The sequence below is a fragment of the Rhipicephalus microplus genome, chromosome 5, assembly GCF_043290135.1.
Source record: "Rhipicephalus microplus isolate Deutch F79 chromosome 5, USDA_Rmic, whole genome shotgun sequence".
Taxonomy (NCBI): Eukaryota; Metazoa; Arthropoda; class Arachnida; order Ixodida; family Ixodidae; genus Rhipicephalus; species Rhipicephalus microplus.
Genome location: NC_134704.1, coordinates 97,512,759 through 97,527,191, shown reverse-complemented (window position 1 = coordinate 97,527,191; position 14,433 = coordinate 97,512,759). Strand labels below are relative to the sequence as shown.

Sequence of the window (14,433 nt, the reverse complement as noted above, 5' to 3'; positions counted from 1 at the left end):
CTTAGCATGGTTCTCTTCGGGCCTGAAATCCCTCCAGATGTTTTCGTGATGTTTCTTCTGCGGACTTCGCACCATCCGGCATCGTTGGTAAAGTCCTCCGGTTGCATATCTTCTCCTTCCACGCTTACAACCTCCATCGTGGTGCTAGACGCGCCGTCGAGGCGTTCCGGGGTCGCCCCAGGCGTCCTCGTCGACGCGTTGGACCTAGCTCTCCCCGCCGCTGCGGCGGCAGACGCAATGTTTGATCTTCGTGGCGACTCATAATTATCGGTGTCAGTGCCGAAAAAGCGGGCCCACCTTGCAATAGTTGGTATCCAGGTGTTCGGCTGAACTTCCTCCGTCGATTGGCGTAGAGACTTTAGCCAAGTTTTGCAATTTTTTAACAAAAATCATTTGAAAACTGCGGAGCCTACACAACGTGCGTCCGCACTCTGCGACTCCTAGCGTCCAACCCTGCTGCTGCTGAAGCTGCTGTAATTCTACATGTAAGAGTAACGCTTAAAACAGAAGCTTAAGGAGATTATGTCATACATGCCTCACCCCTTACAATGAAGCGGTTATCTAGTGCAACGGGATAGTGGTGCACATTCGCGCAATGTTTCGCTGGGCACCATTTCGTTTAACGAACCGTATTTTATTCAGAAATCTTTCTTGAACTCAAACGCTGTCGTAAAGAGGTGGGCGAGTTGGAAGCGATGCTTATATACTTGGGAAAACTGCGTGCCGCAGTGCTGTTGCCACGTGACGACCCGACCTCCTTTCTCTGAGTGTTGTCCTCCATCGGCACACAAACGTTAGACCGAAACGCGCACCTTTTGTCGCCCACTACAGGAGCTATTCATGGCCGACAATTGACGCCGCAAGCAGGCTGTACAAAGACTGTCACTGGGTTCCTTAGCATATTAGTATACGTATGACATCATACATAATTAAACCGTGTGTTATGTGATATACAATTGAATCTGAAAATAATGTGCGAGTATGAATATTTTGCAATGGCCACCATATCGGTGGCATCCCCCCCCCTAATCCTTAGTCGTCGGGCACGTTCGTAAATTCGCAAACGTGAGGCGCAAACTCCTAATATGATCAATATAAATGGCAGTTCACGAGGGCGTACAGTCCAGGGAGATGCTAACGTCGGGCAGCGTGTAGGCCACTGATCGCATCAGGTAGGTCATGGTGCCGTACATGCCGCTGGGCGCCAAGTCGTAGAAGTGCTCACAGTTGCCCCCGGAGCTCTGGCAGGGCATGCCGACTCGCGTGTCTGTCGTGCAGCACAGCGTCGCGTTGCCCTGGCAGGCGCGCTGGTCCTCCAGGAAGAGCCCGTCGGCACGCTGCACGATGGACTCGATGTCAATGAGCATGTTGAACTTGGTCACCGTGTCGTTCTCGACCGCTAGACTGAGGACCATAAGGGTCTCGACCAGTAGCTGCCTGTACTCAGGCTCCGGCACCTAAAAAGAGGTGAGAGGAAACGGTAAAAGTCATTTGGCTTTTCACCGAAGATTGGTGAGCAGGACACTTCAAGCAGAAAGGATAGGACATGTAAAACTTGACCTCCGGGGAATTCGAATGCATACACCTTAGATCGATTTTCAGGTTTATAACAAGAAAAAAAACAGCTCAAAATTTTGACAGGACCCGAGACTACAAGGGAACGACAACAGCGCTACTGCCGTGCCTTCTTCGACTTATGTCCTGTTAGAATTTCGCACCTTTTTTTTCTTTTTCATAAGCATGAACCAAGTGGCATGATTCCACCCCTAGCTAGATTATTAAGCCACCTGCAGTATAAGAAACTGGGCAATACTTTTTTTTCACCGCCCTGGTTTCTAAATGTGCGCCAAACTTCAAAGGGCCCTTACAACGCCATCGACACACACACACACACACACACACACACACACACACACACACACACACACACACACACACGCACGCACGCACGCACGCACACACACACACACACACGCACGCACGCACACACACAGAGACACACAAATTCACAGCATATCCACGGAGTGAATGATGATGAGTGGGGTGAAGTATCCGTCCGTCCATCCGTCTGTCAACTAAGCAAAATCGTAAACTATACAAAAAATATAACGCCATCTAGTGATATTATTTACAAAGACATGTGCACACAACACCATCCATTAAGCAATTCATAAACTAGAGGTGGTAGCGGCTACTGCTGCTGCTACTACTACTATTACTACTACTACTACTACTACTACTACAACTACTACTACTACTACTACTACTACTACTACTACTACTACCACCACCACTACTACTACTACTACTACTACTACTACTACTGTTAATAATACTACTACTACTGCAGAGGAGGCAACGACCCACATCCTGAGGTTCCACGCTCCTAAAACAGTATATACTGTAGAGCGAGTCCAGAATGTCGTCATAACAGCTCCAAACGGGCACGGCACGAGCAGCGGGTGCGCCACGGATTCCAAGAAACAATACCCTACTTCTTTCCAGGATTTTCGGTATCCCCAGTATTTGTACGATCATAGGCGTGGGCAGGTTTTCCCTTCAGGGGGGAGGGGGTGGAGTTTCGTCGCAAGACTATAATATCTTTGAGTGAAACCAGTCGCTTCGCGGTCATGAATGGTATGTAGATGGTAGCTCCGTCTTTGGAAGGCAAAGTACCGGAAGTTATATCTGCAAACGTTGAATATCATCTGCCCACCTAATTGTTTGTATACCTCTCACCCGTCTGCATTCTCTGAGAATCCAGTCAGTCACCCTTAACGACGAGCGGTTATCCTGTATGTGCGCTACGTGTACGGCTCATAACCATTTTCTTTTCCCTTCATCTTGTCTCTTAAGCTTACAACTCTCATTTTTCTTGCCACAGCTCACACGCGAATAATGCGGCAAGTCGCTCGCATCGCAGTAATTGTTGAGACGATAAGAAAATCCCTAATATCTGGCGTTTCACGTTCCAAAACCACCACTGTGAGGCATGCGTGGTGAAGGGTTCTGTAGAATTGGACCATCTGGTGCCCTTTGACACCAACTGACATCGCACAGAACACGAACCTCTAGCCTTTCACCTCCAACGAAATGAGACTACCACAGCCAGAATCGAACCCACCTCCTTCGAGTCAGTAGCAGATCACCGTAACCACTTTATTACGACGGCGGTCGATGAATATTTCTTAGAATACCTGTCCTCTTCCTCTTTCAATCTCCCCATTCTGTTTCCACGTGTAGGGTAGCAAAGCGGTTATCCAAGCTGGTTAGCTTCCCTACCTTTTTAAGTACCTTTTATTCTCTCTCTTGGAACACGGGCTGCCTTTAAAACCAACATTTGGACAAACGGAATTGTTCTTAAGTTGCAGCCTTAAAGAAAACAAGCCCGCTTTTTCAAATCGTTGGATCCACTGTCTAACCGCGTTTCAACGACTTGTCATTGAGTATACACAGAGCAGTCATGACTTAGTTTTGGAAAGTGTACAATGAACCAACCATGTTGAGCATCTCCTCGACGCGCAGCGCAAATTTGAGCTCTCCGTTGGTCATCTCCTTAGTCAGGGCCTGGGACAGGCAGTATCCGCGAACCCAGACGCTGGGGCAGCGCTCCAGGATGCACCAGACGTGCGTGTAGAAGCCAACGGGCACGCGGTTAAGAGCGCCGTCCAGCCTGCGACGGTGAATCCACAGGCCCTGCGAACAATTTGAGAATGAGCCCGGCATCTGTCAACGGCTATAGTTGACCACGTCGTACCACTGTAATGATACACCGCACCAACAGAAGTTTGGGACAATTATACTCCCGCAGCAGTGTCTTCACCCAAAGGAAACTGAACATGGTTAACGGCCTCCAAAGAGGTAACATGCTTTTTAAAGACGGTCTTACACGGTCTTCGGTGGTTGGTTGGTTGGTTCCTCAACATCTTGGCGAAAATCCTCGGAAGGGATAGGCCACAGAATGGCTAGGCCATTATTCATATGTTGCCTTGCTTAGAAGACTGATCGAAGGAATGGATTGAAACCAAATTCTTTAGTAATTTCAGATGAATAATTTATACTCCTGAGATTTGATCTATTGATTGATATGTGGAGTTTAACCTCCCGAAACTACCATGTGATTATGAGAGACGCCGCAGTGGAGCGCTCCAGAAATTTCGACCACCCGGGGTTCTTTAACGTGCACGATTACTCCTAAAGCACACGTTTACTCCTATGATTAAAAGCGAAATAGCCTTTAGATAAATAACATATCACCAAAAAGAAATATACACTACTGTAACTAAGATAACTGAATTATACTTAACACTTAACACTGAATACTTTTAGATTCTCGTAAGAAAGTTACACGCAGCGTCGAGAACGCTCCTGTGGCTAAAACAAATATGGTTGCACCGAATGAAAGAATCACTGGAAGTGATAAATTCAAGTTGAACATTATTAGGGGTCCTTCTATTAATCTAGTAGCCTTAGATGACGGGTTAGAACGAGAGAAAACAAACGACTTTCCTTGCTTTGTTAGAGTGAATAGTGTTATGCCTGCGAGTCGACAGCGAACGTCCGTGCCTCTGAAAAAGGCAATCTGTGTCAAGGCCAGCCCGCAAGTCCACCTGACGCGAACAACTCAACGGCGTCAACAGGCGACGGCGCCTTTCTGGCGTGCACGTGCAGTGAGTCACCCCAGCAAGCGAACCCGTGAGTAAACAACTGGCGTCTTCCTGTCTGGGGGTCTGACGCAATGCGCCGCGACGTCACTCGTCCTCGGGTGCAGCCACCTGCAGCGCAACCTCTCCAGATTCGGTGAGAAAAAATGACGCGGCCTAGCGGCGACCCCCATTAGAGGATTCTGACCCCACGACCAGCGGCGCTTCTGGTTGGACATTTGGGTTGGACCCGGTGCATATAAAAGAAGCCCTGCGGCGCGTCGCGAGCTGGAGACCTGTTGGAGAGCTGACGTGTGTGTCGCAGCAGTCCTATTTGAGAGTATACCTATGTGTTAGAGAGGAGAGCTCGGCTCATCGAGTCTCTGTCGGCCCCAGTGCGGAATTCGTAACGCCTCTGTATATATGCTGTACATAAACCTTGTTTAACTCACCGTCGCCTCGTCCGCTCGTCTATCAGCTCTGCGCAGAAGCAGTCGCGAGCTGAGAAACCTACGCTACCAAACGGCTGGTGACCTTCCCGGCGGAGTTCGAAGCAGTGGCGCCTCCGGGACCGTGTTGGCGTCGCCGTCGTTCGAAACAGTGGTTGCAGCGGTGAGATTTCGAGGCGCCCTTCGTAACGTTGTAGGAGGCGCGCGTCGCAACAATATAGAGAAACTAATTGAGCCCACTGTCTCCTTCTCTGCCTTATCAAGCCCGCGTAAACGCTCGCAAGTTAACGCAAGTTAAGTCTTTTCGAACTTGCTAATCCTTCACTATACGTGGCAGGAGGGAATGGGCGCAGGGACATGTGTGCCTTTTGTAGTGGGTGACCGGCTTTAAACCACGAAGCCATTATGAATCACATGTTCTGACGCTCGCTGGCAATGGGCGCTTGTACCACACTATATTGCTGCAATATTTCACGTTGTATTGTGAAGCATGTGTACAGTATAAGCCTGTGTTGGCAAAGCACGAGAGTCACTTTCACCACATTTCTAAGCAGAGAAAGTTATTTTAACTGCATTCACAAGCAGTGGCGTATCTTTGTGGTAGAATATCCGCTTGCCACGCAAACGAGCCGGATTTCATCGTCAATGGGATTCGAATTTTTTTATTATTTTATTTGCATAGCTCTCAATTTTTCAGTCACTCATAAGGTGTGTATTTTCGCTCTCAACCACCGACGCCGATACCGACGCCGATACTGGAATTCCTGCGAAACGAATACTATATATATAAAGCTTTACTGACGAACTCGCACGCCAACAATCACTCTGTGTGAATGTCACCATTGCAGAAAGTTTGCTCAGTTGCGCTTCTTCGCGATCGACGCTCACGTTGAACACGGGTGGTTGTGGTCCGAAAGCGTGCGGCCTTTCGCATAGCTCACCTGTGTTTCCGGAAGGAGAGACGACTCTTCCACGTCGCTGTGCACGAACGCGTCGGCCATTGAGCGCTTGGGCGAGACCATGCCGGGGCTGCTAAAGGAGGCGGCGTGCGTGCCCTCATCTTCCTCGAGCTCCTTGCCGCTGAGTATGTCCAGGAGCAGTGACTGCATATGGAATGGGCTCAGGCCCAGGAGGGTGTCGGCTGCGTCGTCAACGGGAAGATGGGACGTACGGGCTATCTCGCCCACCATTACCTACGCAGAGTCGTCGTTGTCCCAAACAACAACAACAACAACAACAACAACAACAACAACAACAACAACAACAACAACAACAACAACAACAACAACAACAACAACAACGACGACGACGACGACAACAACAAACAACAACAACGACGACAACAACAACAACAAACAACAACGACAACAACAACAACAACAGTGGTAAATTTTTGATTCAGGTTTTTTGGCTTACAGCAAAGAATAGAAACAAAACTTTTCCCGAGCAACAAATCGACAAATATTCCTCCTGTGATTACACCCAACGCTGATAACAAAACGTACAGGGTAATCCGTGACCCCTGACCACGTCCGAAAAGTCACAATGGCTAGTGGGGGCGTGGACTGGAATCTCCTCTGCTTTCAAGGTATACAAGCAGCCAAGCCAACTCATTTTAATGAAGAGGTTTTTCGTGTTATCCGCGCCATAGCTAACATTTTTGTTATGAAGAAAGAGACAGAGGGATTAAAGCAATGGGCTAGCATAGCGACCTTTTTATGCGCGACACGAACAATGATGACATGCAGCAGCACTCGCAACATGTGTGAACGAGTTGATGCATTCCTGCGTGTGATAGGTCATACGCACTGCGGTGGAAGCTATATGGAAGAAGTTCGGTCAGAAAAATGTGTAATTCCGCTCGTGTCGTGCTCAGTTTTCATCGTCGCGAACGCATGCACGAGCCTGCACGGGATGCCGAGTGCAAGCCTGTAAATGAAATACTTAAAAACGTGAACGACAAAGGGCTGAGCCAGCCATCTAGCGGTATTACGTTTTTCTTTCATAAAACACTAAACATGTTCGCTTATTACGCAGCTTAAGAAGGAAAAGAAAACTCTACTCGGTAGGATAAAACCACTAAGATATGTCTTAATGCAAACTCATGTACTGCAAGAAGTTTCGCTAGGCGCTACACTTGGTGAGTGCGACGGAGTATATATATTCCCAAAAGTCTGTGATATGAATGAAATCATTTCTCTCTCACTCCCTCCAGCTCTAGCGTCTTCGTCAAGCAAGCTGAAATTGCGGCTGAGCTCGCATGTATTGTGAGGACCATTCAGTCAGTTCAAATTACTTTCTTCCATATACACTGATAGGATGTGATCTGTCTTGGGGATAACGCACGCTGCAGGTCACTCAGACCCTTGAAAATTCGCGAGACAGAGAAAGAAGAGAATAGAACTGTTAAAATAGTCTTGGTTTTATTACTGATCGAGATTACCGAGTGCTACTAGGTCCAAGGTTGTCCTTAAGCTTTCACTCTGATGTGTCAAAAGGAACCCTTCCGACAGTGCCCAAACGTTTGCGTCCATATACCTGCACTGTGGGGGTGGTGTCGGGGGTGGCTGCTCCCTCGGTGACTTAGGAGGGGTGCGGCACATAGTTAGCCCCACACATTCACCTAATAGAGAGTTGGGGCGCTGTCACACACCTTCACCCCCTCCCCTGAAAGGGACCATGTGCACGCCTGTGATTGCGTCGACATTACTTCACAAAGGTCATAGCTGATGGTTAATCCCAAAAAAGGCTGCTGGTTCAGCAGGATATTACGGCTCGAATAGATAAACTCGATTCTAAATTTAGTGCTTACTGTAGCTCTGGAGGCGGAAATAATGTAGGCCCGTGTGTTCAGATTTGGGTGCACGTTAAAGAACCCCAGGTGGTCTAAATTTCCGGAGCCCTCCACTACGGCGTCTCTCATAATCATAGAGTGGTTTTGGGACGTTAAACCCCACATATCAATCAATGCTTACTGTAGCTCTAATTCTGCTCTAATACAGCGCTAAGTGTGCAGTTAACGTAACGCTAATGTAGTTCTCGTGCATGTCTTGGTGTATAGTTCAAAATCTCACATTAAGTCCTGATCAAATATCATTCTTCGATGGACACTGGTGTTGATGCAAATCCCACACTAAATCTGGCACTGATGCTGTTTTTCGTGACCACGCGGCATGAGAAAGTAGACGACCGACAAGCCGAGCCCCCAAAGTTTTGCGCCCTTGCAATCCATGTTGTCGCTGAAGCCAACGTTTGGAGAAAGTGGCCTTGACTCCTTCAAATCATCGGGTTACTGCCTTGGAGAAGACTAAACCGCATACGGAAACGTTGGCTCCATCGACAGGCCTGTTCAAGAAGTTTGCATCAGACGCCGGTATACAACGGCACCACGTACCTGTATGATGAGGCCAACACGCAGGCGCTGCATCCCACGAAACAGGTGTGGGCTTGCACGAATGAACATGGCCAGGTAGGCGAGCAGCTCCTGCGTAAGCATGGCGGTACTCTGATCGCCCTCGTGGGCGCGCGCAATGATCTTGCGCAGTTCCTTGGTGGTCAGGGGCCGCGTGATCACCTCTTCGCTGTGCGGAGGCATGCCCACCGTGACCTGTTTCTGACGAACGAGTAGGTCCGTGACGGATTTGGCTAGGTCTGCGAATCGCTTGCCGAGAGCGCTGGCAAAGTGGCGCACAAGCGCCCACTTGCGCTCGTTCACTGCGTGCTCGTAGAACTCGTGAAAAAGGTCGCGGACGGTGATATCCGAGTGCGGCTTGCCGAGGCCCGTGTCCCAGGACAGACCCTTTCGCATAGCCAAGTAGTGGAGGATGTCTCCCTGTTCCTCAAGCGAGTCAGTTTGACTCAGCGTAATCAGAAGTTCCTGCTCAGCCACTTGGTCCAGATGCAGCTCGGAGGCGCTCTTGTACGGCGGCAGCGGCAGCAGTGATTCCTCAATCGAGCCGCACCGAGACATCAGTGTCGGCACGTTGTCTTCGTCAGCCGCCGCCGGTGTTGCCACACCGGCATGTTCGCTTTCGGGTTTCGGATGCTCCGTACCACCGAGGGAACGGCTACGCCAAATGCTACCCGCGAACACAGATCTGCGGCGTGGTGAGCCGCTGCCCGGTGAGCCACGCAGGAATATGTAGCTTCGAACGTAGTCGGTGCGCATGGCGGCCGGTTGGCGCACGTCGTTGTCCAAGTAGTGCTGGACGGGGGCCGGCAGTACCTCCGGTTCCCCGTCCTCGGCGTTGCCCAGGAAGTCGAGGCTGGCGATGCACGAGGTGCTCAGGAAGTCGCCGAGCTTTCCCAAGACGACGCGCGTGCCGTTGATGTAGCCGCTGTGCAGCTTCTTGATGGTTTGCCTCAGCATAGGTGGCGGCTCGTTGCGGACCAGCTGTCGCTGCCTGAGGATTACGACCATGATAGGTCGACCCAGCAACTGCCAGTGTGAGCGAAGCACCGCGATGTTTGAGCGCAGCGTAGCAACAAACAGGTCGACGTCGTTGACGAGGTGGAACTCCTCGCTGTCCAGGTTCTGGGGCGCGAACAAGAACAGTTGGTCCTGGAGGCTGTAAAGCTTACTCGTAGCCAGCAGCCCTACGTCTCTGCTCTGTCGTCCAGAGAGACCCAACTTTCTATTGCGGCCCAGGTAAGTGTACAGTTTGCCCAATACCCGGGCAGGATGTATCTCTACCAAGTTCACGTCGCTCAGCATTTGTATGTCGGGACATATGTTGCGGTACGTCTCCCACAACTGAGAATTTTCGACCAGCAGTACAACCTGGGTTAGAAGCAGACATAACTATAAAGTACCAGTTATTATCTGGTCACCACGCAAGGTAACCAGGCTATGAAAGAGGAAGACCAATAAACGGAATAATATGTGCGTCCAGTAGTATCAAACAGAACGATTACCATTACATCTCACGCAGCAGCTTGGGAAAACTGAAGTTTATCAAAGAACGCTCTGACAACGCGCGACATTCCTCACAACTGAAAACGATAAAAAAACAAACATTGCAAGAAAAATTGATCTAAGCTACCTGGTGATCACGAGCTGCATGTGTAACGGTACTGTGGACTAGTCTAGGAAAAAGAAATAGGAGCCTCTGCCTCCCTCCTTAACATCATGATTATTTTTCTAGGGGTATTCGTCTAGCAATGTATTACATCACTTCTATAAAATTACATCAATTGCTATACGATTTGACAACGAGTTGTTACGGCTATATCCTTCGTTAGTTTGTTCGTGCCGTTAAGCTAGAACGTGCTGAATTGATCAATGCTGCTCTCTTTGTCTTAGGATCCTTTGCTGGTCTTCTGTCTCTTACAGCATTTTAGTTGCGCTTCAGTGAGACTGAAATGCAAAAATACCTTTGTAGTCAGATATCAATTTGTAAAGTAGGCGGAACGGAGCTGTTTACAGCGTGTCCTCGAAAAGGATAATATAGTTTGAGACGTTAAACCCCGGGGTTTAATGTCCCAAAACGACGATATGGTAATGAGGAATGCCGTAGTCTAGGGCTTTGGAAATATCGACCACCTGGGGTTGTTTAACGTACGCCTAAGTACTGACCTCAAACACCTTTACCTCCATAGAAAAAGCAGCCACCATGGCCGGCAATTTTATCCCACCCTCAAAAAGGAGGCGGGGAGGTGGGATCGAGAACATCGGCGTTACACTAAAGATGGCGGTTTGGCAGTTCGCCTTCCTATCAGCCATAAATGGACGTCTGTTTTTAACACCTGGAGAAGAAGTAATTTCGCAACATTTATTGAGATTGAAACGGGGGCTAGTTAACAAGAATTTATTTTGTGATGCGCTGCATGGTAGGCCAAGCAAAGAAGATAACCTGTGTCCCCTTTTGTTTCCTCTGGTCTTTCTTCTACCTGGCAGCGTATTACAAGATGCAGTCGCAAGATTTGCTGGTGCCTGAACGTAGAGTCAAACCAGAGACCCTCTGAGTTAGAATTTAACTCAGAGTACTCCCCTTACGGCATAGTTGATAATCATATCCCGGTTTTAACACGTCACACCAAATATTTCCTTCGTTAGATTGCCCTCCGAGAAGCGTCCATTCGTTTCTGGTTCGATGAACATGTCACCACATTTTTAAACTGTGGCAATTTATAGACAGACTCAATTATTTATTAAGCTTTTTTGCCAGAAAGATTAATTAATGAATTATGACTCACAACGAAGCTATACTGTAGCTTAAGGGATCTGTTATCTTTTTCTAGAAGCGCGTCTTCCAAGTCAGCAGAACACTTTCGCCGTGCGCGCGGATTATCAGTCAAGTCAAACGTTCAATTTATAATGACATCACAAAGAAATGTAGACGAGGCCTGCGACACGAAACAAGTTAAGCTAGACATTTTGTAATAGCCCCAGGTTTTATCTGAGTAGTTACTTCAGTAGCACAATAAGTTAAGCAACTCGATCAACACCTGCTCGCGTGACCGTTGCTTTTTTCACTCTTGTACATGTTAACTTAGCGGCACGTTGCATATGTTCCTTAATTCGTCATTGCCACGCCCCTCAACCTTCAGTGATGACTATCTCTGTACGAGATATTATGCTCCAGTATGCGTAGAAAAACCACACCTGAACAACGACGTCGGGACTTTTGATCAATCCCAGGCGTCGGTTGAGCGGATCCAACTCCCCCGGACTGATGAACTCGTCATGTAGGAGGTGCGCCAGGACGTACAGCGACTGCGCCCACAGAAACGGAATCTCTCCGATGGGCAGACGATGCTGGCTGTGCGGCGTCTGTGCCTCCTTGATGACCTTGTCCGCTTGCACGGCGTACATCTCCGGCACCAGGCGCAGGCCTTCATCGGTACGAATGCAGATTCGCTCCAGCATGTTGCTGTACTCATCCATCGCGTTACGGTCTCCCCTGTATGAGGCGTCGATCATCATGTAACAGTAAAAGAGCGGCCACTCGCACTCGATGTTCTCGAAGCCCTGCAGCTCCCACGGTTCGTAGTAAAGTCGGTTCCTGTCCTCCCGCGCGGTCTTGTAGCCGTCGCGCAGGAACCGCTTCATGCCGTACTGGCCGTTCAGCTTTTCGACGATCGTGTTGCGCGTGAGCTCGATAAGCTCGATGTCCGTGACGGCAAATGCTGGGAAGCTTATGGTGGACAGAAGCGCCGCGTCCACTTCTTTGGAGCTGGACTCGCGCGGCAGCATGGACGTGAGCACTGCGTCGCACTCCTGCGCCTCGTCTGGCAGAACGTGCACCACCGACGGCTGACCGCCGAGGCCGCCGAACAGGTCGAGTTCATTGAGCGCCTCGAGCGCTGCTTTTGCGAGACCCACCGAGCTGGAGTTGAGCTCGCGTATGCCACGGTTTGTCTTGTCTCCTGGCTCCCACATGCCGTAATCAGGCGTGCAGAAGGCATCCTCGACGTAGAAGACCAGGTTCTGCACGAAGGCCACCTCGTCGAGGTTGTACACAATGTTAAGGCCCGACGCCGTGATCTGGGCGAGGGCTAGCAAGAACAGCGACGTCGCGTCCAGCTGCAAGTGTCCCCAGTCTTCGTCGCCTACGCAGCTCAGCCCCGAGGTCGAGTTGTACTTGGCGTGCAGACAGTCTTGCGGGCTCCGCGTTTCCACGAAGCGCTCCACTTTGTCCGCCTGCTGCATCATCGCCACGAGCAGACCTCGCATGAGCTTGACGCAGCATCGCTCCAGCTCGTAGGTGCGTGCTCGATCTTCGTCCAACTCGGTGTTTTTGCGGTAGGCGAGAGAGAGGGACCAGATGCCGAGAGCACAGTAGACGTTGTCGCGGACCCAGGTGTGGTGCTCGTATTTCTGCAACGGTACCAACCCCGTCACGGGGTCCTGGTACTGGATAACGGTGCGCTGCAGCAAGCGGTAGTAGAAACTGAGTCGCCGTCCACACCCCGTCGCCATCATTCTTCGTGCAGACGAAAACCTGCGTCAGTCATGCGATAGTTTTGTTTGCCGTAGTGCTGAAAACACCCTTACAGATGTCTCTTAATATACGCAATATGCAGACACAACAGGAGCAGTGAGTATCTTAGTCAGGTTTTCAGCAATTAGCATTCTCTCAGTAAGGGCTTCACAAAAAGCGTGCAGAGTTCACATGCAACTATGAATTCCACGCTCAAGAAAAAAAAAGAGCGGCGATTGAATTAGAAGCTCTATCGATGTGAATTGTGCCACATATGTGTGAAATTAACGAGCGTGCAATTCCGGGAAGGGTCGAATTCCGCATCCCTGCCAAAATTTCATGTTTGTCAGCTCGGACAGAAGGAATGCTATAAGCTACCTCTCTAATCTAGAGAAAACGTGATATATATAGAAAACTGACGACATGGTCGAATGTGACAGCGTGAAACATAACACAGCGTCTTAGTGACAATGTCTCTTTCCAAACTAGGTGGCTGAGCTAAGCACGAAAGGTGGCTAAGACCCAATGTAGCCATGTACTTAGGGGCCCGCTCATGGAGTTCACGGTCATCCCACACTTTTCGCGGAATAATTTACCACGTATATAATACATTCCTTCCGAAACATTGTAGTTAGACGATTAAGGCATTGTACTTTTTCAGATATAACATTCAAGTTGTGACTACATGAAACCGTCTACTATATTTGTGGCTGTGGCCTCTCAAACGTTTTTGCTGTCTCGTCATTTCTTACCAAGATACACAGGAGCTCGTGCGGTTTGCTAAACGCCACGAGGCACTGTCTGCCAGCATGGTCGATCATTATTGGTTGCATGAAAATGGTAAATTCAACGTCTCAAGCCCGCTTGTAATGAGGAGGCACGAGTTTAGAAAAATTAGAGGAATGTGAGCGTCATTACCGGGCTGAGTAGGAAGTCATATAAGTGCCGCTTATGTAAAAGTTATCTTTTAATGGAAAGACAAAAGTATCAGCAATGAACAGCGCTTATTTTGTTGCAAAATAAATCATAACAGTATGAATGTCTAACGTGTACTGCGTACTAATATGAAGTGGAACGCGTGATACCCCGTGAAATCAAGTCTTTTGCTGCACTTTTCTAGTAACAGCGAAATAAAATTTACAGTTGCTTCACGCAATTATCATGGTACAATTTTAACACTGGTCGTGATAATATATGACGTTTTATGCATGCCAATACTACGGTATGTTAACGAGACCCAATGCAGTTGATGATGATGAAAACATTGTATTATGAAAATTCAAATAAAACGGGGAGGGTCCCTATTCCAGGACAACTATGGTAACATCTGCGACAGTCCAGGCCCTGAGATTGCTCCGCCGTGGTGGTCTAGTGGCTTACGTACTCAGCTGCTGACCCGCAGGTAGCGGGATCGAATCC

General features: G+C 49.0%; 1 protein-coding gene across 1 annotated transcript; it reads right to left on the bottom strand.

Moving 5' to 3' along the window:
• Positions 1 to 623: 623 nt before the first annotated feature.
• On the bottom strand, positions 624 to 13,194 carry LOC119173779 (putative phosphorylase b kinase regulatory subunit alpha). The gene is made up of 5 exons (XM_075895806.1): positions 11,697 to 13,194; positions 8,487 to 9,872; positions 6,067 to 6,285; positions 3,499 to 3,726; positions 624 to 1,457 (listed from the first exon to the last, which is right to left on the bottom strand). The coding sequence occupies exons 1-5, from the start codon at positions 13,014 to 13,016 to the stop codon at positions 1,107 to 1,109; spliced, it is 3,504 nt and encodes a 1,167-aa protein (XP_075751921.1). The 5' UTR covers positions 13,017 to 13,194; the 3' UTR covers positions 624 to 1,106.
• Positions 13,195 to 14,433: the final 1,239 nt, after the last annotated feature.

Coding starts and splice junctions, on each gene's coding strand:
- LOC119173779 (XM_075895806.1), bottom strand. CDS start 13,016: ATGATGGCGACGGGGTGTGGACGGCGACTCAGTTTCTACTACCGCTTG. Junction 9,873..11,696: donor GTCCCGACGTCGTTGTTCAG/GTGTGGTTTTTC, acceptor CTTCTAACCCAG/GTTGTACTGCTGGTCGAAAA. Junction 1,458..3,498: donor TCGAGGAGATGCTCAACATG/GTTGGTTCATTG, acceptor ACCTCTTTTTAG/GTGCCGGAGCCTGAGTACAG.